At 41.5% G+C, this 26631-nt stretch overlaps 1 protein-coding gene across 5 annotated transcripts in view; it reads left to right on the forward strand.

The window, feature by feature from the left end:
- The first annotated feature begins 4560 nt into the window (after positions 1-4560).
- CUNH12orf75 (chromosome unknown C12orf75 homolog) overlaps positions 4561-26631 on the forward strand; it is a 197416-nt gene continuing 175345 nt past the window's right edge. Inside the window, exon 1 of one of the 5 annotated variants that reach the window (XM_073651562.1) lies at positions 4561-4758. Coding sequence is in view for 3 of the 5 variants with exons in the window: in XM_073651563.1 (XP_073507664.1) it covers positions 4728-4758 (31 nt within the window). In the remaining 2 variants the exon portion in view is untranslated. The remainder of the gene's footprint in view (positions 4759-26631) is intronic. The other 4 variants (XR_012251192.1, XM_073651563.1, XM_073651564.1 and 1 more) reach the window with 4 other exon arrangements.

Here is a 26631-nt window from a genome sequence, read left to right on the forward strand (position 1 = left end):
GGCTGTGCATTATACTTCATGGATGATTATGGTCTGTGCATTATATGGAGGACTATGGACTGTGCAGTATATTATATGGAGGACAATGGGGTGAATTACACTATACGGAGGACTATGGGCGGTACATTATGATATAAGGAGGACTATGGGCTGTGCGTTGTACTATATGGAGGACTATGGGGAGTGCATTATAATTCTGCTATGGGGCCCCATGACTTTTATGTACGCCCCTGGTGAGTATAATGGTTTATATTTTTCTATGCATGAAAGAACAGCGGCAGAACCGGTGGACATATACCAGGGTGGGGGATATATACCAGGATGGGGCCCAGGATGAGGGACATATATACCAGTATGAGGGACATATATACCAGGATAAAGGTCATATATATCAGGATAAGGGCAATATATACCAGGATGGGGGACATATATACCAGTAGGAGGGAAATATATACCAGGATGAGAGACATATATATACCAGGATGAGAGACATATATACCAGGATCAGGGCCATATATACCAGGATAAGGTCCCTATATACCAGAATGAGGGCCCTATATACCAGGATGGGGGACACATATATATACATACCAGGATGAGAGACATATATACCAGAATAAGGGCCCTATATACCAGGATGAGGGACAAATACAGTGCATTGTGAAAGTATTTGGCCCCCTTGAACTTTTCTACCTTTTGCCACATTTCTGGCTTCAAACATAAAAATATGAAATTATAATTTTTTGAGAAGAATCAACAAGTGGGACACAATCGTGAAGTGGAATGAAATTTATTGGATATTTTAAACTTTTTTAACAAATTCAAAACTGAAAAGTGGGACGTGCAATATTATTCGGCCCCCTTGAGTTAATACTTTGTAGCGCCACCTTTTGCTGCGATTACAGCTGCAAGTCGCTTGGGGTATGTCTCTATCAGTTTTGAACATCGAGAGGCTGAAATTCTAGCCCATTCTTCCTTGCAAAACAGCTCGAGCTCATTGAGGTTGGATGGAGAGCGTTTGTGAACAGCAGTTTTCAGCTCTTTCCACAGATTCTCGATTGGATTCAGGTCTGCACTTTGACTTGGCCATTCTAACACCTGGATGCGTTTATTTTTTAACCATTCCATTGTAGATTTTGCTTTATGTTTGGGATCATTGTCTTGTTGGAAGATAAATCTCCGTCCCAGTCTCAGGTCTTTTGTAGACTCCAACAGGTTTTCTTCCAGAATGGTCCTGTATTTGGTTCCGTCCATCTTCCCATCAATTTTAACCATCTTCCCTGTCCCTGCTGAAGAAAAGCAGGCCCAAACCATGATGCTGCCACCACCATGTTTGACAGTGGGGATGGTGTTTTGAGGGTGATGAGCTGTGTTGCTTTTACACCAAACATATCGTTTTGCATTGTGGCCAAAAAGTTTGATTTTGGTTTCATCTGACCAGAGCACCTTATTCCACATGTTTGGTTTGTCTCCCAGGTGGCTTGTGGTAAACTTCAAACGAGACTTTTTATGGATATCTTTGAGAAATGTCTTTCTTCTTGCCACTCTTCCATAAAGGCCAGATTTGTGCAGTGTACTGATTGTTGTCCTATGGACAGACTCTCCCACCTCAGCTGTAGATCTCTGCCGTTCATCCAGAGTGATTATGGGCCGTTTGGCTGCATCTCTGATCAGTCTTCTCCTTGTTCGAGATGAAAGTTTAGAGGGATGGCTGGGTCTTGGTAGATTTGCAGTGGTCTGATACTCCTTCCATTTCAATATGATCGCTTGCACAGTGCTCCTTGAGATGTTTAAAACTTGGGAAATCTTTTTGTAACTAAATCCGGCTTTAAACTTCACCACAACAGTATCTCGGATGTGCCTGGTGTGTTCCTTGGTCTTCATGATGCTCTCTGCACTTGAAACAGAACCCTGAGACTATCACAGAGCAGGTGAATTTATACGGAGACTTGATTACACACAGGTGGATTCTATTTATCATTACCAGTCATTTAGGACAACATTGGATCATTCAAAGATCCTCATTGAACTTCTGGAGTGAGTTTGCTGCACTGAAAGTAAAGGGGCTGAATAATATTGCACGCCCCACTTTTCAGTTTTTAATTTGTTAAAAAAAGTTTAAACTATCCAATAAGTTTCGTTCCACTTCACGATTGTGTCCCACTTGTTGTTGATTCTTCCCCCCAAAAATTAGAATTTTATATCTTTATGTTTGAAGCCAGAAACGTGGCAAAAAGTAGAAAAGTTCAAGGGGGCCAAATACTTTCACAATGCACTGTATACCAGGGTGGGGTATATATATACCACGATGGGGCCAGGATGAGAGACATATATACCAGGATGGAGGGTGCATATATTTATATATATATATATATATATATATATATATATATATATATATATACATATATATATATATATATATATATATATATATATATATATATATATATACAGTACATACCAAAAGTTTGGACACACCTCATTTAAAGATTTTTCTGTATTTTCATGACTATGAAAATTGTACATTCACACTGAAGGCATCAAAACTATGAATTAACACATGCGGAATTATATACTTAACAAAAAAGTGTGAAACAACTGAAAATATGTCTTATATTCTAGGTTCTTCAAAGTAACCACCTTTTGCTTTGATGACTGCTTTGCACACTCTTGGCATTCTCTTGATAAGCTTCAAGAGGTAGTCACCGGAAATGGTCTTCCAACAATCTTGAAGGAGTTCCCAGAGATGCTTAGCACTTGTTGGCTCTTTTGCTTTCACTCTGCGGTCCAGCTCACCCCAAACTATCTCGATTGGGTTCAGGTCTGGTGACTGTGGAGGCCAGGTCACCTGGCGTAGCACCCCATCACTCTCGTTCTTGGTCAAATAGCCCTTACACAGCCTGGAGGTGTGTTTGGGGTCATTGTCCTGTTGAAAAATAAATGATGGTCCAACTAAACGCAAACCGGATGGAATAGCATGCCGCTGCAAGATGCTGTGGTAGCAATGCTGGTTCAGTATTCCTTCAATTGTGGATAAATCCCCAACAGTGTCACCAGCAAAGCACCCCCACACCATCATGCTTCACGGTGGGAACCAGGCATGTAGAGTCCATCCATTCACCTTTTCTGCGTCGCACAAAGACACGGTGGTTGGAACCAAAGATCTCAAATTTGGACTCATCAGACCAAAGCACAGATTTCCACTGGTCTAATGTCCATTCCTTGTGTTCTTTAGCCCAAACAAGTCTCTTCTGCTTGTTGCCGGTCCTTAGCAGTGGTTTCCTGGCAGCTATTTTACCATGAAGGCCTGCTGCACAAAGTCTCCTCTTAACAGTTGTTGTAGGGATGTGTCTGCTGCTAGAACTGTGTGTGGCATTGACCTGGTCTCTAATCTGAGCTGCTGTTAACCTGCGATTTCTGAGGCTGGTGACTCGGATAAACTTATCCTCAGAAGCAGAGGTGACTCTTGGTCTTCCTTTCCTGGGGCGGTCCTCAAGTGAGCCAGTTTCTTTGTAGCGCTTGATGGTTTTTGCAACTGCACTTGGGGACACTTTCAAAGTTTGCCCAATTTTTCAGACTGACTGACCTTCATTTCTTAAAGTAATGATGGCCACTCGTTTTTCTTTACTTACCTGCTTTTTTCTTGCCATAATACAAATTCTAACAGTCTATTCAGTAGGACTATCAGCTGTGTATCCACCTGACTTCTGCACAACACAACTGATGGTCCCAACCCCATTTATAAGGCAAGAAATCCCACTTATTAAACCTGACAGGGCACACCTGTGAAGTGAAAACCATTTACGGTGACGGGGGGGGGGGACGGTCCACTGGTCTGAATGTAAAATATCCTACTGGTTTGTGTTTGCAGCTCCAGAAGGAGGCAGAGACATGTATGACAGAAGGGTCAGGCAACACACGAGTTCTCTGTAGTTTGTAACCATGGAGACACATAGCTTCACACACACCAGAAGGCTAGCTTTCACTAAGGCTGTGTGCCCACTATTCATTTTTCAAGCTTTTTTTTATGCGGATTTTTCGCAGCATAAATGCTTGCAAAACGCTTGGTAATCCATGCCCCATGATCCTCAATGAAAATCTGCATGTTTTGTGCCCATGCTGTGGAATTTTCCGCAGTGGATTTTCCTTGTGGAAAAATCCACAGCATGTCCATTATTTGTGCGTTTCCGCATGTGGATTTGAGGTCACAATGCATTTGAAAAACACAAGTCAAATCCGCATGTAAAAACGCTACAAAAACGCGTGTAAAATCCGCAAGCGTTTTTGACTGCCAAGAACATGCAGAAACGCTGCAGAAATTTTCTGCTTCATTTCTGCATGGTGGGCACATAGCCTATGACATTTTGGAAAGTTGCTTGATTGGTGGAGTAAGATACAGCTGGTTGGCAGGGCGGACTGCAGAACATGTGGGGCTCAGGTATAATACAGGTGCGGTGCAGGTACACTATGGAAGAAGGACTCCAGTTCACATTCCCGCCCTTAGGGCTGGACCAATGGTAATGCAGTACTGGCGAGATGCCGGGCTGTGATTGGACAGCGGTGTGAAGCTCGCCCTGTAGTCCTGATCCCTGGCTCCGGTTCTCTGGGTCCAGGCAGGCCCCGCCCCTCCAGTAACAGTTGCCCGCCCCGCTCCGTGCTCCAGCAGTGACAGCAGCGGACGGTGCAGCGCCCACCAGAGTGTGCCCACCAGTGTGTACCACAGCATGGGCTGCAGCCACTCGTCATCTGCGGGAGGTAAGGAGACATCACGGCGCTGAGTGCAGCTGTCATGGTGCTAACACTGCCTGTACCGAGGGCTCCGCTGGGATCGGTGGCAGTGCCTGCTGTTCTGCCCACTGCACAGTGTGCTTCACCCGGGCACAGCGGGTGCATAGTGTAGTCTGCCCCCCGGGCAGGGCACTCGGGGCACATATTGTTTCTTCTGATCGGCTGTACATGAGATTCTGAGATATGGTGACTGATGCGTCCGATCTGCTTTCCCTTTAATGCCGGTGTTTTTAAAGGGCTATAGTCCTTGTCAACCCTATTTATTTACAATGTTAGGACAAATGGAGAGAATGGTGGTCGTGGTCGGAGATCGTGACTAGAGCACAACTGCACCCAGTCGGATGGACGACCTGCTTGTAATCGCCTCCATGTTCTGCTTCACTGTGTGATTTCTATTGAGAACCTGTATAGTCTTATTATCATACATTATATCCTGGGTCACTACACATCTAAAATAATGGAGCGTCCATGGGATCTTCAATGGGCATACAGGGGCCATCCAAAAGGGGTATGCAACCTTTTTGATCCTTTTTTTTTTTTCACTTAAATGCCTATATTTCTGGCAAAAATATTTTTTTGCAATTGATTAAAAAATTGTGCATCATTTGCCTTCTATAGCATCTGTCATGCACAGTCTATTGCTGGCTGCAGAATGAGTTAACTGAGACTCCATCAGTGAGCTGGTTCTAATTCAAGAATTTAACTATTTTATCTTTCTTTTTATGAGTTAATCTCAGCAGCTTTGTGGCCACAGCCTGCATCAAAATTGAATATTCAGGGAAAAAACTTGTAAAAGCAAAATGGTGACTTTTTTTTTTTTTTTTTTTTAATGAAAACTGGTTGCAAAAATTATTTTTAACCCCAAATACAGGCATTTAACTATATAAAAAAAGGCCCCAAAGGTGATTAACCCCTTTAAAGAAGACAGTCTGAATATTATGTTCTGATTTTTCACCATATTGCGTATTATTGAACTCGATGTACGCTTGGGAAGCACTTTGCCTCCTGAAGATGGAGGTACATACCAGAGATGGTGGTATAAAGATGATGATAGTAGGTACACAAGAACGGGATGACTTTTCTGGTTAATGGAATTATATCCTGGAGGACTATTGTGGATATTCTTATTTTTCCTAGTTTTATGCTACTTTACAAAGCTTGCAGAGAATAACATACCGTAAGTCTGTCTGAACCTACCGGGGGGGGGGCAATGTTATGTCAGGCTAACTGTGTTTCGTTGTTTGATGAGATCTCGCAGTCAAATCAGCATGAATTTTATGGCATATCCTTTCATTATGAAATACATATATCTGCTAGGGTACGGTCACATTTTTTTTTTTAAGCAGAAACTGGTTCAGGAAACTTTTTTTTTTTGTGGAATTTTTCTTTTCCTGAATTGGTTTTGAAAGAGAGATATTTTTTTTTTTTTCCAGAATCGTTCTTTACAGCCTTCTTATTGGACAGTGCATATTTTGCACTCAAGACCCTCTTCAAAGAAGTGACATGCACTTTCTTTTTTTCCCACCAAATGTTTTTCAAAACTTCTTCAGGGGAAAAAAAAATCACAAAAATCTTCTCAAAGTGGCTTTCCCGCAGAAATGAGTTGGAAAAGTTTTCCAAAAGTTTTTCAGCAGAGTTTTGGAGAGGATCCACTCCAAAAAAAAAAAATCATTACAGAGGCACTCCCAACAATACAGTGATCATACTCCGCATAAAGGAGATTTGTAGATTACAGTATATGTCTATAGACAGAAGACATAGCATTTGTGTAGCCTCAAGGTGGACTTGCACATGGAGAGAACAGAAGAGATGCTCTCCAGGCCAGAAAGTGCATCAAAAGAGCCTTTATTACAATAATCTCTGATATGCATCTAGTTTTCCTACTGACCTGCCAGGCATTACATATCTCACAAGATACATGCTGAGATACATATTTTTATGCCTTTTCAAATAAATTATACATAACTTATTATTGATCCCGAATGGGAGAAATGTAGCTGGTTTGTCTTAAAATGTGATACAATTTCTATTTTCACTGTATTAGTCCTTTTAGAATATGTTGATTCGTCAAGGAATTTGGTGTTGATTTAGGGCAATAGTGTGATGAGCATTTAGGCCCAAAATTCATTTAAAAGAAACCTGTCACCTTGGAAAACGCTATTTACCTGCACATATTGGGTTAATCTGTGGGTAAATAGCGTTCCAATGCTGTCCTTCTGCCTTACTGAAAGTGTGGTTGCTGGGAAAAAATGAACCTTTTTCCTCCCAGGAGCCTCCAGCTTTCAGTCATGGGGTTGGTACAGAAAGTGATTATAGTCCTCGTAATCACTTCCTGCATTGCCCCCTGACTGAAAGTCTGTGGCTCCTGGGAGAAAATAAATTCATTTTTTCCCAATAGCCGCATTTTCAGGAAGGCAAAAGGACAGCATTAGAATGTCATTTACCTGCAGATTAACCCCACATCTGCAGTTAAATAGCGTTTCCCAAGGTGACAGGTTTCCTTTAATACAATTGAATTGTATATTTTATACCCCAATGACATGCGGCGAAAATCTGCATCGTGCTCATTATTTGGTTGGATTCTGATTGGAAAAGCCACAGATTTTCCGTATTGATTACAATAGGTCTAATAACTGTGTAGACTCACAAGAAATACAGATTTCTGGAGCAGATTCTTTGAAAACTGCACATCGGATTTGTCTATGGCAAATCCTAAACATGTGAACATACCCTTAGCCTATTTTCAGAAGAAATCTTAGCAGTCAGTAAAAGTAAGCTGTCTATTTTTTCTGTGGTCTCCGCATATGCTATTAATTGAATTTCAGCTTAGAGCAGAATGTATCCAGTACAGTAGGAAGATCAATGCTAGTCAATAGATGAAATGACAGATGAACAATGTCCTTTTCACTTGAGCAATAACCAGTTCACGGGTATTAAGGGTTCATACCAGGACATCTACAGTAATGCAGAACTGCTTATTCTGAAAGCCACTAGTACCTCAAACTGAGCCTGCACTGCTAGTCTGCAAAGTGTTAATATCATGTGTGCAAAACTAGAAATGGCTATTTCATGGATATACCAAACCTAAATGCTGCCCTTTAAATAATGTCATTTACTGTCGGAGATTAGTTAGGAAACTCTTCTCATAAAACTAAAGATAGGGTAAAGTTCAATTTGAGGCTGTACTGCAGCCAAAAAGTGCTACAGCATCCAGTTTTATCAAAAATCAGCTTATGTCCACAGTTTTATGCAGCTAAAACATCATTTTATTAAAGGGAATCTGTCAACAGATTTTTTCTTTATAATCTGAGAGCAGCATAATATAAGACAGGAAAGCCTGATTCCAGAAATCTACAGTCCTGCTCATTGTTATTGGCACCCATGAAGTTTAAGTACATAATGTGGAATATCTCCTGAAAAAAATGAATCACGTGAAGCAGTTTTTTTGTATAGAGACTCGTGCTAAATACAAAAGAGCAAATGATAAACAATAATTTGAAACAAAAAACAATGGGAGGTAAAAATAGAAAAACCTAAACCTTGCTGAGCCATTGGTATTGGCACCTTTACATTAATTTAGTATGGAAACACATTTTGACTCGCCTGCGGTAAATCACAAGAGAGATTCTCCTGTGATTGTCGGTGCCCATGTGACATGAATTAGCCAATGAATGATGACTTCAGTGTTTTAATAAGTCACATGGTAGGCTTTGTCACAATGGAGAAGACAAATAAGTTGTCTGAGGATATCAGAACTGCTATTACCAAACACAAGACTTCCAAAGGATATAAGGCTCTCTCCAAAGACCTTGGCATCCCAGTTTTAAATGTGTTATTACGAAGTCTGCCAATCATTGAACTGTCAAGAACCTCCCTGGACGTGGGGGAAAGAGGAAAATTGACAAGCGATGTCTTCGAAAGGTTGGTGCGAATGGTCGAAAAAACACCACGTCAAACATCTGAAGGCCAACCTGGAACACTCTGGGGTCATGGTTTCAACAAGTACCATAATCAGCACACTAAACCAAGCAGAGCTTTATGGGTGAAGGCCAAGGAAGAAACCATTGCTGAAGAAAAGACATAAAAAGCACAATCTTTCTGGGAAATGTTCTGTGGACAGATGAAACAAAAATAGAGCTTTTTGACAATGCAAAGCAACAGTTTGTTTACAAACTGAGCAATGAAGCTTATAAGGAACACAACATTTTACCAATAGTTAAGCATGGTGGAAGATCCATGATGCTGTGGAGTTGCTTTGCTGCGTATGGTACTGGAGGCCTTGATCGTATCACAGTAATCATGAAATCAGAGAATTATCAAGAGATTTTAGAGCGAAATGTCCTACCAGTGTAAGAAAACTTGATTTGAGTCGAAGGTCATGGGTACTCCATCAAGACAATGACCAAAGCACACATCCAAAAGTACACAGGAATGGTTGAAAAAGAAAAAAATGGACTGTTTTAAAATGAGCAGCAATGAGTCCTGACCTCAAACCCATTGAAAACCTTTGGGGTAAGCTGAAATCTGCCATTGGGAAAAGGAACCCTGCAAACATTCAAGAGCTTGAACAAACAGCAAAGGAAGAGTGGGAGAAAATTCCAGCTGAGAACTGCAAGAAGCTTATAGATGGCTACAAGAAACGTTTGGAGGATGTCTGCAATGCCAAAGGGTGTGCAACCAAGAATTAATTAGGGGTGCCTTTATTGCTGCAGATGCTGGTAATTCTATTTCTTCTTTGAAATTGCAACATGGAAGTAGGAAAAAAATGTTTTATTGTTGTATTACTTTAGACCACTAATTTAAAAAATCCTGAGGATATAACTTTGGTACATTTCCATTTGTTTCTGAAGATATTGTACAGTCTATGAAAAAAAAATGAAGGGGTGCCAATAATGGTAAGCCACACTGTATCAATTACTGGGCTGCTTGGTGTAGTTTTGTTAGAATCCCCCTCCGCCTCATAACCCCTTTAAGTGATATCTTCCTGTGTACACTGTGCATTGTGAGCAAGCTGCTAATCCACACATGTCAATTCTGGCTCGCTGGCCAAATCTGGCCCTCAGGGTGATTATATTTGGACCGTGACATCGGGGGACTATGTGGGGCCCATTATACTGTGTGGCGATCACAGTTGGGGCATCATACTGTGATGGGTCACCATACTTTGCTGGGGGTCATACAATGTGTGGGGGAGGTATCAATATCCTACTACGTTTGGGGGGAAATTTTGTTGGGATCACACTTTATTATCTGTATTATTTATGAATTCAAGTTTTTTATCCTTTATTACATATTTAAATTAGACTATTGGGCAATATGCTTTTTACTGCTCTTACATAATATGTTATATTATTCCAGTATGCCCCATTTGTGATTGTGATACTTTTATTCTAAGCTCTATTAATTATAATGTACTTTGTTTGTGGCACAACCCCTTTAAGTTTGTTTCAATATGAACAGTTTCATCATTATATTTGATGAAAAGGAAAAACTTCCTAAATTGTAGACTTTTTTTTTTTTTTTTAAATAAATATCAAGGTTGGCCCGTTATCCAAGTTTTTAAATTTGGTCCTCTGTGTATTTGAGTTTGACATCCTTGTTTAATCAGTGGAGGGGGCGGAATTACACAAAATAGCCGGACTGGCCTGCATGTGAGACATAGTCCTGTAGTGATAATATCCTGCCTAAATTATAGCTGTATTGAAACTACAGCACGCAGCCTAATAAGTGGCATCAGGCTCTCTTGCCCTATATTATGCTGCTCTCAGATTAAATCTGTGAGTTACTTAAAGCAACCTTTTGGTTTTATAGAAAAAAATGTATCATTGGCTCCCTGCAATGCTGATTACCGGTAGTCTGAGAAGCTTTAGGTGAAAGAAGAAGGGCCCAGAAATCAACCAATTAGTGCTCCAGTAAGTCAAAATATTGCAACCAGGTTCTTTTACTGACATTCCCCAGCTAATATTGAAATTCTATGTAAAACCAGAGGGTGACTTTAAGTAAAATGTTGCCAGATCCCCCATAGAATCCTTGTAAATAAGATACAGAGGATAGAACGACATGCTACGTCTTTTTTTGATTTCATACCATTAGAAGCCTAACTGTTTTAGGGGCCTCTGAATAGGTACAAGGGGTGTTATCCGCTTACTTTGCCATCACCGGGAGATTTCTGCAAGTTTTTATTCATGTGCACGTCATGTTTTTAATTTTATTCTCCATTTTCTTCTAATGAGGATATTTATTGGCTGTCAAGACTCCTTCATAAGTGCTGTAGTGTTAGCAGGTTTTAACCACTTGAAAAAATGGCAATAATTTCAGAAAAATAACAAAAAAAAATTCCTAGGGGAATTTCTGAAGACTAGAATTCTATAAAGCAGAGTAAAACACCCCAAACTTATTAAGAGGCACACAAACAAATCTATGACAGTTATGAGCTGATGTAGTTTTCGTGTATAATTTAAGGTTTGGGGTTTGTTTTTTGTTTGTTTTTTTTTACAGAAAACTGGAAAAAGTAAATTTCCCCGGTTTTTTTTTTATGTATTTCATAACAGATTTTTAAAATAACATTTCACCATAAGTTTTTGACTCCCCTGCCAAAATGAGCCATTAAAATGATGAGAATTTCAAAGAAGATGCTGTAAAGTGCTGTTTGAATGTTGCTTTAAAGATCTGTAGGACCCAGTGTAGTAAGAATCCAGCTTTTGGACTAGCATCCAAGCAAGATGTTCCCAGTTCTCTATGCTCAATCCCCAGCTGCTACTCTACAATATTAAGAGATTGCTTTTCACAGGAGATATTTTCACCCCTACTGGCTGAGTTGGTGGTCATCCTTATTTAAATTCATGATGCATCGTTCTGCAAAATGAGGGGTTAATTGTGTTCTGCTGGAGGCTGCACAGCTTCCATTTTACAATAATCCAGTGTGGATTTTTAATAAATTCATTTCAGAAAAAAAATGAAATGAATCATAGAAACCGAAAAATGCTACTCAGTATCTAGCTGTAATGTGCATTTCTACTGCACGATTATTGGGAATGAGTGATCCTAGGAACGGTCATTTCCTATTATAGCTACTTTCAACAATATCGGCATGTGTAGTTCGCCAATACAATTAAACTCTGTGGCAGAGCAGGGAGACACGATCTCCTTGCCCTGCCTCCTTGGGGCCCGTGAGTCAGGGAAGGTTGCCACCAGCCCCCCGCCCGTCATCACAAGTTCGACTGGATGCCGATACAGTTGAAAGTAATGATGAGAGGGAGCATTGGCTAACTCTCCCTCCCCCATCATTCTTCCTCTGCGTCTGACGTCTCAGCACAGCGGGTGCAATGATGTCACTACATGGCGCCCGCTGCATTGAAATGTTTTTTGTTTCAGAAAACTCGCTGCAGAGACCAGAGCAGCGGGGGAACATGCTATGCTATGGGGCCCCTTGATTTTTATGTACGCCATTGACTACTGCTCACCGTTCTGTAGGCTGTAGGTCGCTTTAGTACTGCGGCCCACAGAATGGCAGGTTCAGAGCGGAGCAACATGATATCATCACAACGCGACAAGCACAGGATGTGAGTCCTGGAGCGATGATGTCACTGCAGTCGTCTGCCTGAGACCTGCTGCTAGACTCGCTGGAGTAAGGTGAGTATATGATGTTTATTTTTTTTTAAATTGCTATGGCCATAGTGTGTGGGGGCTCCGCAAATATAGTGGGGGCTACTAATGGGGCTTCTGTAAATAGTTGTAAATAGTTGGAGCTACTAAGGAGACCCCCATAAATAGTAGGGGCTACTAAGCGGAAGCCGTCATACATAATGTGGGCTACTAAGAGGGCCATGGCACAGTGTGGGGGCTACTGAAGGGGCCATAGAATCATAGAATGTTAGAGTTGGTGAGGCCCTCCAGGGTCATCTGGTCCAAGCCCCTGCTCAATGCGCATTCACTAAACAATCTCAGACAGATGTCTGTCCAGCCTCTGTTTAAAGACTTCCATTGAAGGAGAACTCTCCACCTCTCGTGGCAGCCTGTTCCAATCGTTAATCACCCTCACTGTCAAAATGTTTTCTCTAATATCTAATCTGCATCTTCTCCCATTCAGTTTCATCCCATTGCTTCTAGTCTTTTTGTAGATGAGAATAAATCTGATCCCTCTATAGTGTGACATCCCTTGAGATATTTGTAGGCAGCTATTAAGTCTCCTCTGTCTTCTCTTTTGCAAAAATTAAACATTCGAAAATCCTCCAACCGTTCCTCATAGGACATTGTTTGCAGACCGGTCACCATTCTGGTTGCTCTTCTCTGAACTTGATCCAGTTTCTTCATATCTTTTTTAAGATGTGGCGCCCAGAACTGGACACAGTATTCCAGATGAGGTCTGACCAAAGAGGAGTAGAGGGGGATAATTACTTAACGAGATCTAGACTGTATGCTTCTGTTAATGCAACCCAGAATTGTGTTTGCCTTTTTTGCTGCTGCATCACACTGTTGACTCATGTTCAGCCTGTAATCTATTAGTATACCCAAGTCTTTTTCACATGTTCTGTTGCTTAGCCCTATTCCTCCCATTGTGTATATACTTTTTTCTTTTTTTTTTGCACAGATGTAGGACTTTGCATTTCTCCTTGTTAAAAAACATTGTTAGTTGCTGCCCACTGCTCCAGTTTGTTTAGATCTTTTTTAATCCTCTCTCTCATCTATAGTATTAGCTATCCCTCCTAGCTTTGTGTCATCAACAAATTAAATCCGTTTACCTTCAATTCCTTCATCTAAATCATTGATAAAGATGTTGAACACGACAGGGCCCAGGACAGAGCCTTGTGGTACCCCACTTGAGACAGTCATCCAACTGGATGTGAAGCCATTTATGACCACTCTTTGGGTCCGATCACTAAGCCAGTTGGAAATCCACCTAACACTTGCCTTGTCCCTTCCATAGTTGGTCACTTTTTTCAGAGTGGGGGCTACTGTGAGGGGGCTGTGGCACAGAGTGGGGGCTACTGTGAGGGGGCCATCAAACAGTTTTGGGGCTACTAAAGGGTCAGTATACTGTGTGGGGACAACTATACAGTGTGGAGCATCATACTGTGTAGAGGGGAGCTGTATAGGGCAGAGACACGGGACATTATTAAATGTTAAGTGGGCACTTATTGTTATAGAGGCACTCGGGTTATTGTGACTGTCAAGGGGCACACAGATTGCATAATTACTTTCTATGGGGCCAAATTTTGGGCACTGTTTTCTAGAGCACTTGCACATCGCATTAATATATTCTAGGGGTTTGTTTTACCATTTAGAGGTGCAATAATAAGGACACTTACGGCACCAGTGGCTCAGCATTGGGGTACCAGCAGATAAGGAGTTTGTGCAGGTTGGGAATAGATGGGGACGGTGCTGGAAATGTGAAGTCATAATCTCTGCAGCTGAGTCCTGGCTGAAAGAAGTTGTCATGTCGGTCTGGGCCAGATGGGGAAGACGGTAAAAGTGAATGACTCCACCAGAAAGAACGCCAGCTGTAAATCACTATCTGTAACTGTACCGTAATCTCTTACTCTGCACGACGGTATCTACCATTATATAGTCACCATATGGCAGTAATATCAGTGTTGGTCTTTGTTCCCTGCACCCTGAATAAAAATATAACATGCAAAAAAAATATATGTAGAATACATGAGGTATTGGTCAATATTTTGGCCAAAATATGCAAGCTCCCAACTTGCATCAAGGTTCCTCATACTTGCGAGTCCCTACACTAAAATTAAAATCAAAGCCACAGAAAGAGGAATTAAAATTCCCCAAAAAATACTGCTGCCCTTTTTTGCTCTGCTAATACCACTAAATGTTCCATCACCAATATGTATAGGAGGTGATAAGGGAGACCTCATGTTTTATTTGTATTATCACAAGCTTCTCTACCCTTAATGAAGCCAACCTGATCGTTGCTAACAATTTATGGTAAGTAGTGGGAGAGCCGTTTTGCAATTATTTTAGAATATATTTTGACATCTAGATTAATTAATGGTATTGGACGAAAATTAGGGCAGTCATTTGGTTCTTTTCAAGGCTTTGATAAAACCGTTATGTGAGCCTTAAGTGATTGGGGGCCAAACATCTTCTAAAATCTATTATTAAATCTTTCTGGCCCAGCGCTCTTCCCAATAGGAAAGTATTTAATGGCCTTTCCTATCCCTCGTTCAATGAAAGCTTTTGTCTAGTACCTCCTGCTCAGGCGTCTGTAAGGAAAGGAAGGGCAGTGTCCATAATGCCATATATTTGTCAATTTTTGTTTCAAGAATATCCTGATGGCATACCGTGGTATTGTTCATGAATATAATATAGCAAACTATAATAGCAACGAAATGCTTCAGCCATGTCAATGGGGTTATGGATTTCTGGCCCGGGTGCCCCTTTTAATTTGGAAACGTATGTCCTTTGCATGTGTGCATGTAACCTCCTTGCCAATGAGCGACCACATTTATCTGTGAATTCATACGGGTCCCTTTGCATGTGATTTTGTATAAGTTTGATCTATTAAAGACCTTAGCTCCTTTCTAGCGATAAGCAGGTCTGCGTATACCTGGAGGGAAGTAGATTGAGTGGATTGATCTCGTTGACAAACAATCAATTGGGACACTTTATCTGCGCTCCCTTTTTTTTTTTTTTAAGCCTGGATCCATGTTTTATTAATACCCCTCTGAGGACGCATTTGAGTGCTTCCCTTTGTATTCGTAAGGCAGTTTCATCAGGCTAATGAATATTATTGAAGGAGTCTATAGTCTCACGAAGGTCTAAAACACAGAGTGAGTCTTTAAGCAGATTATCATTTAAGTTCCAACATTTGAAGACTGGTTGGGAGTCATGTAGTCAGATTACAATATACAGCCGCATGATCTGACCATATAGCAGTTCCTATTTCAGATGTAGGATGCCATGTAAGCAAGGGATGGCTAATTAGGAAAAAGTCTATACGGCTATGTGTATTGTGTAAAGGAAAATAATACATATAATCCTTTACTTCTAGATGTAGTATACTCCATACATCGACCAGTTGGAGAGACTGGAGCTCGTTTAGCAAAGCTTTTATTTGTGTTTTAGATTGGTGACTCCTACCCAGGGATGCATCTAAAAAGGTTCCAAGGCAAAATTAAAGTTACCTCCAATGATAAGGCCCTCCTCAAATTTTTTTTAGTTGAAGTATTGACGACGGGTCTTAATTTGGTCACAATTAGGGAAATAGAAGTTTGCCGAAGTCAAAATTTTGGAGTAGATAGAGATCTTAACAAACACATACCTCCCCTTTGTGTCAGTTTCTAAAATAGTATGAGGCAGTGATTTGTGTCTGCCTATACTCACCCCTTTAGACTTCGTAACAGCGTTTGTACTGTGGCACCAAGATTAATAATATCTGTTAGTAAACTGAGAGATACAGTACAGACCAAAAGTTTGGACACGCCTACTCATTTAAAGATATTTCTGTATTTTCATGACTATGAAAATTGTACATTCACACTGAAGGCATCAAAACTATGAATTAACACATGTGGAATTATATACTTAACAAAAAAGTGTGAAAGAACTGAAAATATGTCTTATATTCTAGGTTCTTCTAAGTAGCCACCTTTTGCTTTGATGACTGCTTTGCACACTCTTGGCATTCTCTTGATGAGCTTCAAGAGGTAGTCACCGGAAATGGTCTTCCAACAATCTTGAAGGACTTCCCAGAGATGCTTAGCACTTGTTGGCCCTTTTGCCTTCACTCTGCGGTCCAGCTGGAGGTGTGCTTGGGGTCATTGTCCTGTTGAAAAATAAATGATGATCCAACTAAACGCAAACCGGATGGAATAGCATGCCGCTGCAAGATGCTGTAGTAGCCATGCTGGTTCAGTATGCCTTCAGTTTTGAATAAATCCCCCAACAGTGTCACCAGCAAAGCACCCCCACACCATCACACCTCCTCCTCCATGCTTCACGGTGGGAACCAGGCATGTAGAGTCTATCCGTTCACCTTTTCTGCGTCGCACAAAGACACAGTGGTTGGAACCAAAGATCTCAAATTTGGACTCATCAGACCAAAGCACAGATTTCCACTGGTCTAATGTCCATTCCTTGTGTTCTTTAGCCCAAACAAATCTCTTCTGCTTGTTGCCTGTCCTTAGCAGTGGTTTCCTAGCAGCTATTTTAACATGAAGGCCTGCTGCACAAAGTCTCCTCTTAACAGTTGTTGTAGAGATGTGTCTGCTGCTAGAACTCTGTGTGGCATTGACCTGGTCTCTAATCTGAACTGCTGTTAACCTGCGATTTCTGAGGCTGGTGACTCGGATAAACTTATCCTCAGAAGCAGAGGTGACTCTTGGTCTTCCTTTCCTGGGGTGGTCCTCATGTGAGCCAGTTTCTTGGTAGCGCTTGATGGTTTTTGGAACTGCACTTGGGTACACTTTCAAAGTTTTCCCAATTTTTCAGACTGACTGATCTTCATTTCTTAAAGTAATGATGGCCACTCGTTTTTCTTTACTTAGCTGCTTTTTTCTTGCCATAATACAAATTCTAACAGTCTATTCAGTAGGACTATCAGCTGTGTATCCACCAGACTTCTGCACAACACAACTGATGGTCCCAACCCCATTTATAAGGTAAGAAATCCCACTTATTAAACCTGACAGGGCACACCTGTGAAGTGAAAACCATTTCCAGTGACTACCTCTTGAAGCTCATCAAGAGAATGCCAAGAGTGTGCAAAGCAGTCATCAAAGCAAAAGGTGGCTACTTTGAAGAACCTAGAATATAAGACATATTTTCAGTTGTTTCACACTTTTTTGTTAAGTATATAATTCCACATGTGTTAATTCATAGTTTCGATGCCTTCAGTGTGAAATGTACAATTTTCATAGTCATGAAAATACGGAAAAATCTTTAAATGAGGTGTGTCCAAACTTTTGGTCTGTACTGTATGATTGCCTCTAAAGTGGGTTTCATGAAGAAAGAGAAAATGTACATGTTTATGCATATGATAATTTTCCAGAGAAAAGACCTCGTGTTTTAAGTCCTTTTACAGATTCAATTAGCAAGTTTTGAGTTGTCCCATATATGAAAAAAACAAAAACAAGGAGGGAAGGATGGAAAGATTAAGAGCAAGGAGGAAGTATAGACGTTAGATAGTAACGTCTACCTCTCAGCGTCTAAGAGGTATATATTATGACTAAATCGAACACTAGGAAACTGCGAAACAAGCAAGATCCCAATGCAAGTTGTCTTTACAGGTGTAAGTCAGACTTTCAGACCTAGGGTTACTATCAGGGGGAACCATGGAATATATAGTGAGTAAAGTAATGCAGCCTGATATTACAGTAATATAATGTGAACTCAACTTAAATAGGTTGTCCACTACTACATAAAATGCCTAACATGTATTTAAACTGTGGAGAGAAGTTTTTTTGTAAAAACCTTGCCTGTTCTTTATTGCCTGTGAGTCGCGCTATCGCTGACCGCTCACAGGCATCACGTGACCCCCGGCTGCTGCTGGCTCCAGCATCCGCTGATGTCACATCAAGTCAGGCGCGACTCAGTGACGCGCTCCCTGCTGATTGATGGGCTGTGGGCGGGGTTTCTCGGCACGTCACAGCCCAGCGTCCACCGCGCGCTTTCCCAATGAATACAGGAGAGGGAAAACGCGCGGTGGATGCTGGGCTGTGACGCTCGGGGAAATCCCGCCCACAGCCCATCAATCAGCAGGGAGCGCGTCACTCAGTCACGCCTGACTTGATGTGACATCAGCGGATGCCGGAGCCAGCAGCAGCCGGGGGTCACGTGATGCCTGTGAGCGGTCAGCGATAGCGCGACTCACAGGCAATAAAGAACAGGCAAGGTATTTACCAAAAAAACTTCTCTCCACAGTTTAAATACATTGGGGGCATTTTATGTAGTAGTGGACAACCTCTTCAAATGCCGTTCTAAGATATTATATGAACTGAGACATTCTATATAGTGGAAGAGTGGCACTTTAAAACTCCATTTAGCTATATCTAATTAAATGCTTAAAGAGGTTGTCCACTACATTGCTGCTCTATCCGTAGTGAGGATGAGTTGGTAATGTTCCATTTTTCCGGACCTGCAGCTTGAATGCGTACCATCAGGAGTGCACCAGGCCATTCTCCCGGAGGGCATCAAATCGTGGTTTCAATTCCCTTGTATTAGCAAGTGTCATTCAAGATAGATCTGTGAGCAATTGTATGCGTTTTCCATTAAAATCAACACAGCCCAACTCCTTTTTGCTTTCCTCCATAATGGCCTCTTTTACCTTGAAAGAATGTATGTGAGAGATACTGTTCATTGGACGCTCAGGATCTGGGCCACAAGGGCCTAGTGTACGGTGTACCCTGTCGATCTCCAGATCCTTATCAATAGGATCACCAAGGATATTATTGAATAATGTCTGCAGTGTTGGCATAATTGCTTGTGCATTGATGCTTCCAGGTATACCCCTTATGCGGATATAATTGTGGCGATTGCGATTTTCTTGGTCATCAACCATCTTAAACTGACTGTTTGTTTATTTGCTGGCTGTGTAGATCCAGTGTCTGTTTGAGTATTATGATGGCCCACAATTTGTATGACCTCATCTTCTAGTCTCTGGACCTTGTCAGTAAGCGGTGGCAGGCTAGAAGTGAGGGAATATATTTCAGTTTTGTATGTGGCCTCCAGCCTCTGTATATATTGCTCCATGTCTTAAGTAGGGATAGACACAATATGATGATTCAAATCAATTATGCCGTTCCCCATATCAGAATCCCATGTGGCTGGGGGGCTCAGTTCCCCTGTGAAGCAAGTGCTGCCGAGTATGTGGGCTTCGGGAGACTTGTGCAGCTGTTTTCTTTTGAGTCCAACATTGAGAAGTTGGTGCAGGACTGTCAGGCTTGAGCTGTCTGGCATCGTGAGGGTTAAGACTGCTTCTTGTTCCACACTGAGGTGAGGCAGTACGCTGGCTGTCTGGCAGAAGAGGAGCCCTCTGATATGTAATGTTTCTTATCAGATGTACTGACACAGGTGGAGGACCTCAGATTCACCTCTGATCTCTTGTCTTTCTTTCCCATAATGGAGGGCACGTTGGAGGCTGTAAATTGCTTATAATCCCCCAGGTGCATGGTCTGAAGAGAGAGCTGTGTGTGTGTTCTCTGTATCTTATCCAGGCCACGCCCCCTTGACTTTTCTATTAATTAGAACAGCTCATACTGATGGAACTGTGAGATCTGCAGCCCATCAGTGGCCCCTGATTGGCTGCAGCGCCCATGTGACATAAGCAATGCCGTGAGATCGCTTAGAGCGGAGGAGCTGTGCCGGTTTGGGAAGTATGGGGCATTTAAAAGGAGTTGTGCATGAGTAGTGGACAACCGCTTTGATATTGTTTTTTATGTAATTAATCCACAAGTCATTTCTGGAATCAAACTGGTCAGCACAGTGTAATATAACTTTGGAAAATATTCTTGCCAATGCAACTTGTGACAGTAGGACTAGGTATATTAGTTTTGGGAATCATGTCATTTTTTTTTCTTTAATGCATAAATGAGAGAGAAATAGACAATTGACAGACACTTCCATTAAAGCCAATAGGGATCATGTAATGGGAGGAGGTAATTAGTGGAAAAATGGTCTGAATAAGAGGTGGTTCCTAAATGGTACAAGTGGGAAGCAGACAATCTGAAAGGGTAGTTAGATTCCAAGGGAGTAAATTTGTGATGATTGAAGCATATATCAAACCTATCAATTCACCCTCCTCTCCTGAAACACATGACTATGAAGGCTATAAAAATATCAATAATTCTATACCATTATTAAACAGAAGTGCTGCTGTATTGACGAGAAATCCACTTTAGAAGTTTTATGCAAATGAGGCTGGAAGTGTTCTGGGCGGAACAGAGCACTTCCACTGCCTCAGTTCCCAATTATATTCTCAGCCTAAAGTTACACTGCAGTATTTTCCCTTATCTGAGAGAATCGGGACGATTATACTGATGAGAGTGTGATGAGAGTCTCTCGGATGTGGAAAAGATGGAATCATGTAATCAGTTTGGAAGTGGGTTGTGGGGGTGGGGTTAAATGAACTAACAGTGGAGTAATTTTATGTCTCCCTTGGCCACCAAATCTGACATCTAATGTGGAGTGCTACTGCCGTAACAGGGAAAGACATTGCAGAAGCAAACATCCGACTCGCTCATTGTCTTGTCTAGATAATGGTATGTCCTATCAAGTAGACATGACCAGCTGGGAGTCGCATTGTTGTCTTCTTTAAAAACGCTATGTACAGCAGTGTGTCTCCATGCTGGGACGTCAGATTGGGCAGAAGAGAGAAGTATCGGACCATGCATTTCAGGGTTATAGATTTGACAGGGTTAAATGTAAGGTCTGAAACAAACAAAACAGATAAGAGTTTGGAGCTTAGTTTTGGGGAAGAGAAGGTTTGAGAAATATTGATCTGATTTTATGTGGATGCAATACTATTAGACTAAATAACCAAACACAAAAAAACCCCATAAAATGAAAATCTTGTTTCTATTAAATTTGGTGCTAACAAATGTTTCATGGCTGCCACCCTCTAAGAATATACGCAAAGTGCTGATGGCTAGGCAGGACTTCTAATACAGCCTGCAAATTTAAGGTTAAGAGTTGGTACGTTCATGTGTCTGAAAGCCGCTGTAGCGAAGTTAAAGTGCACTTTTGTCTCTGCAGTATATAGGTCACGGTTGCAAATGTTATAAAAGCATGACTCTGCAAACAGTATGTCCATTAAACATAAAGCGCTCGTTGTGCCAGCACTCACCATCGCCCGTTCAGTATGTAATGGCAAAGGTAATGTTTGTTTAAAAACATGTACAATCTGATAATTGGTGGGTCATTTCTATAATTGCAACATCTCCTGAAAAATTGTGTATGTTGTTGTATGAGGACATGTTTTCTCCGACAGATGACCACATCAGGGATCTAAAAGAAGGCAATATAATGATTTTAAATATAAAATAATGATATAAATATGTTTACCAAGCAAGAATAACCTGGGATGCCAATCTTTTCTTTTATCTAGCCTTTTGGGAGAACACACAAATTGCTCTCTACACACTTTTAGAATGATGCAGACTGACCACTGGTCTGTAGGAGCTGTAGAAAGTAATGCTTCTAGGGAACAACGCCTTCATAATAGAGCATGCTATGCTGCTTGACTTGAGAAACATCAGTGATTATTATGGACCTGGAAAGTCCTTGTAGGCACCATCTTACCGTTCCATACTTTGTTGATGTAGTACTTTTGTGTGCAGGAGGAGTTGGGCATCAGTGGACACAATTCACACCTGAGTTTTGACGTTCCACTTGTCTTTTTCGTTTTTATTAACAAATGGAATAAGTGTCAAAAATGGATCCATTGCACAACGAATGCAAATGAAAGCAGTGGGAACCCATGTATTATTATGGAGCTTGTCTGGGTTCTGCTATTGTGACCATTGTTTGAACGAAAAAAAAGTTCTGCATGTTAGGTGATTTCTTCTTATTTAAAAACAGACATATAATGGAACCAAGATGGACCCAATAATAATAAATATGGTCCCTTTAGGTCCATTATTCACTTTAATTCCATATGTTCTTTAAAGCAGAACGGAATGATGAAACACAAGTATGTGGTAGCCTTAAAAGAAAGCTGTCGGATTCAAAACGCTGTTTACCTGCAGAGTATAGTGTTAATGTGCAGGGAAATGGCATTTTAATTATGCTTAGCAGTGTAACGGCAGCTACAAGGAGAAAATGGAGTTATATTCTCCCTATGGCTGCTCGCTGTAACCATACAGTGAGAGCGGCTGTAATCACTGGCCTGCACTTTGATTGACAGCCAGCTCTGCAGTGTGTCTGTGTGCAGTGTATGTGTGCATAGCAGGCTGTCAGTCAAGGTGCAAGGTACGTCATTACAGCCGTGCTCACTGTATAGTGAGTGGTGACAGCTACAAAACCCTGCGCCATCCCTGTGACTGGCAGCCGCAGGGAGAATATAATTTCATGTTCTCCCTGTAGCCGTTGCTCCAGTAAGCCTGCCAGGCATCATTTAAACCTTATTTATCTTATAATTACCTCTATTTCTGCATAGCGTTTATGCCGGTGACCAGTTCTCTTTTAAATATTTTTGATGTGTTATAACCCTTGTTTAATAGCGTTAAACTATGAATGTTGGGGTCCTGAGATCCCCTTTGTTTAATCAAAGTAAGTGGAAAAGCATTCAGCTTTTCCTCGCTCAAGAGCGGGGCATTGTACAAGCTCAATAGAAAATCTATGGGCTGCTGTTACATAACTGCGTCAATAGTAAATATAAGTAATCAATTTACACTCATTTCCCTATAATCCTTTTTACAGTCACTGTGACCCAGCCACATCACATGTTTGTGCCCCCACCAGAACGTGCGACTTTACTCTGAGCACAATTGTCATTTAATTTACTATTGTTAGGAAAATATGCAAATGGGGTAATATAAATACATGGTATGTCCTATGATTTGAGCAATTTATGTCTGCAAGATTTTCAGCCAGTCTTGATTGCACCTACCAGAATATGTGCCATATGACGTAATGGAAAAAAAAGTTTTTCCAGCTCACCAATGTGAAGGGAGCCCTCCGGCAGTGCAAGGATTCAGCTGTGTCGGCAGCAGGACGAAGCAATAGAGGTGAGTATCCAGCAACAGGTCCGGGAGAGCATGATGAAAAATGAATTTTTTATTAGGAATACATTAAAAGGCAAAAAAAAAAGGAAAAAAAAAAAACATTTGGGACTGTACCCAGTTACTCCAGTAGATCTGACTAGTTTCGAACTAGGTAGGGTAGTTCGAATAAGAATTACCTAGTTCGAAACGCGTTAGATCTACTGGAGTAACTGGGTACAGTCCCCGGGGACGGTCCCATATGAAATAATGAGTATATATGATCCTGGATTTTATTACTAGGGTCAAAGGGGGCCATGCAAAGTATTAAATAACTGGTCATAAACTGAGTGTATATTATAAACTGACTTTATAAGAGAGTGGCTAGGACCTTTAACTACTTCTCTGCTAGGGCTGGGCACTCCTATTCTAAGAATCTCACAGTTTTGTTTTTAATCTAATGGATATGTCTTAAATGTTTATAGTAAAAATCCTTTATCCCTTTAACCACCAGCCATATGCTTTATATTTCTTGCTTAGAAAAGGACAGAGATGAGCCAATAATACATGGTATGTGCCAAGGTTGTTGCAAACCATCTGACACGTACGAATGTGCTGTTTGTGTGTCCTGGAGGATTAGCTAGCACTGTATGTTTTTTAGCACTCGGTGAATGATTGTTTAAAGTGCACATTATAGTTTCAAAGTGATTGTAAAAGATAAAATGGGGTCCCACTGATAGTACAGGACATGGAAATGCCAAGCCATTTCCATGTATTATGTGGATGATTTTACAGTTAATAATCCTTACATTCAGATGGTAACATCTGTGCATTGCATGTTCTTGCATCTCCTAGAGGAAATTATAAATTGATTGGGGCTTCCTTTACAAAATTACATACCATTTTTGTGATTTGTTTGTTTTTTTTTTTTTTTTTTTTAAAACTACCAACAACCAGGCAAACTTTACAACTGGGAAAGGAAAGGGTTGAGAGGTCAGGGTACAAATGGGAAATGAGGGTCTCAAGTTAATAAAGAGCATGGCTGGAAAACAGGACAGGAGGGAATGCAACATTAACCACATGGAGTTCCCTGCAGGCGATGCAAGTTAAGTTAGGGACTCCAAAGAAGAAAGCATTGAGGACCATCACATGTACAAACCTAGGAGAGAAGAATGCAAAAGCATGTGTGTACCTTGCAATGGCCTCAGCGTAATTTATGAAAAACATTACTGTGCAGTTGTGGGTGGAGGGAATTTTTTCATGGTGTGGAATAGGAAGTATGGCTAGATTTCATAACCAAGTGGTCGCCTCATGGCTAGATTTCATAACCTAGTGGTCGCCTCTTATTACAGTACTTGTGGGCAGTAAGATAATATTTAGACAGATGTAGTTTCTACTGAATCTGGTGTTGTTTTTCTTTTGTTCCATTGCCTCTGTTTCTGCGATATGGCCTCCGCCTCATTGTATATAAGTCTATTTATTTAGTCAAGCAGACTTGATCCTCAACTCCTCTGTGATCCTCAACTCTTCTCTATCGCCGTTTTCTTGAGGACCACACCCAGTTACTAAAAAGATTTTGGGGGCAATTCATTAAGACTGGCATTGCGCACGCCAGTCTTAATGAAGCGTTTGCTATAGTAAAGTGACCCAATTCATTAAGTGGAATTCGCCGCTTAAAGAATCTGGCTGGTCTGATATCCAGCTTGTGCCACCACTAGAAATGTACACCAGTTGAGGGCTGACGTACATCTCTTGAGTAAGTTACGCCACTTGAGTGCTGAGAGGTAAGTAATCGGCCCGGATTAAAGGGCCGGGTTTTACGAGCGGCATAAAGAGCAGGGTGGGATCGGCTGCTCACTTACCTCAAGTCCAGGTCTTGAAATATCTTGATTTAACACAGCTGGGTCTGTCCCAGTCTGTCTGTGTGTTGTGCAAGGTGAGCAGACCTTGCATGTGCGGCTCAGGCTATGTGCCCACAATGCAGAAATGAAGCAGAAAATTTCTGCAGCATTTCTGCATCTCCCTGGCAGAAAAAACGCATGCAGATTGTGCATGCGCTTTTCCTGCAGAATACATGCGGATCCACATGCGTTTCCGCATGCAGATTGACAAGCGCTTTCCAGGCGATAGCATCACTTGGAAAATGCTTGACAACTAGGTCACACTGTATAAATCCATGCAAACAGCATGGATTTATACAGTGTGAACCGTAAAAATTAAAACAAATAAAGCTATACTTACCCCCGAGGCCCCGGCGTGTGCAGCAGCGCTCGTTCCTGTCTGGTTCCCGGCTGCCGGCATATCGCGAGACAGAGCGGTGAAGGGCCTGCGGTCACATGACTGTGACGTCACCGCAGGTCCTCAAGCGATGCCGGCATTCAGAGAGAAGACGCCGGACAGGTGAGTATAAACTTTATTTGTTATTTTATTCTTTTTTTACAGGTACAATGGTACCCAGGTCTGGAGGAGAGTCTCCTCTCCTCCAGAACTGGGTACCATCCGCACATAGAAACGCATAGAAGCCGCTTGTAGAAATGTACAGTCGCGGTTTCTATGCGTTTCAATGCAAGTCAATGGCAGGAGTTCCGCTGCGCTACCGCAAAATTAAATGACATGCTGCGGATTTTTGTACGCAGCATGTCCGCAGCATAAATGCTTGAAAAACGCTACGTGGGCACCCAGCCTTAGACTCTGCTGGAGACAGAGAAAGGCACTCTATTTAGTTTTGTTCTGTTATATCTTTTGTGCCGGAAAAAGGCTGTTTTGTGTTTGCTTCATGAGCGGTTTATGCTGTCAAAATAAAACAGCCTGGATACTCTAATGAAAACGCCTCCTGTGCCTACCTCAACCACAGCCGAGTGAGTACCAAACCCTACAATATATACATGGCTCCCAACCGTCCAGTGTTCTGTAGGACTGTCCCGTCATGGCTCAGTTGTTCTCCCGGCTTCTATACTTACCTCTCTTTCAGACCTTCTCATTGCTCCGTAGTTCCTCCTCCTCAAGGGGTGGGGCCGATCATCTCTTCTTACTGCATAAATTAAATTATATATTCACCTCCTCTCACTGGTCTCACCAGGACTTGAACTCACAATCTGTGTCACAACATGCTTCCCAATACTCACAGGCTGTGCTACAACCATTGGCAGCCCATAATGATAGTGATAGGCGATTTTGGTTATCTTGA

Source organism: Phyllobates terribilis, unplaced genomic scaffold, assembly GCF_046119375.1.
Source record: "Phyllobates terribilis strain yellow unplaced genomic scaffold, ASM4611937v1 Scaffold_11__3_contigs__length_659146591, whole genome shotgun sequence".
Taxonomy (NCBI): domain Eukaryota; kingdom Metazoa; phylum Chordata; class Amphibia; order Anura; family Dendrobatidae; genus Phyllobates; species Phyllobates terribilis.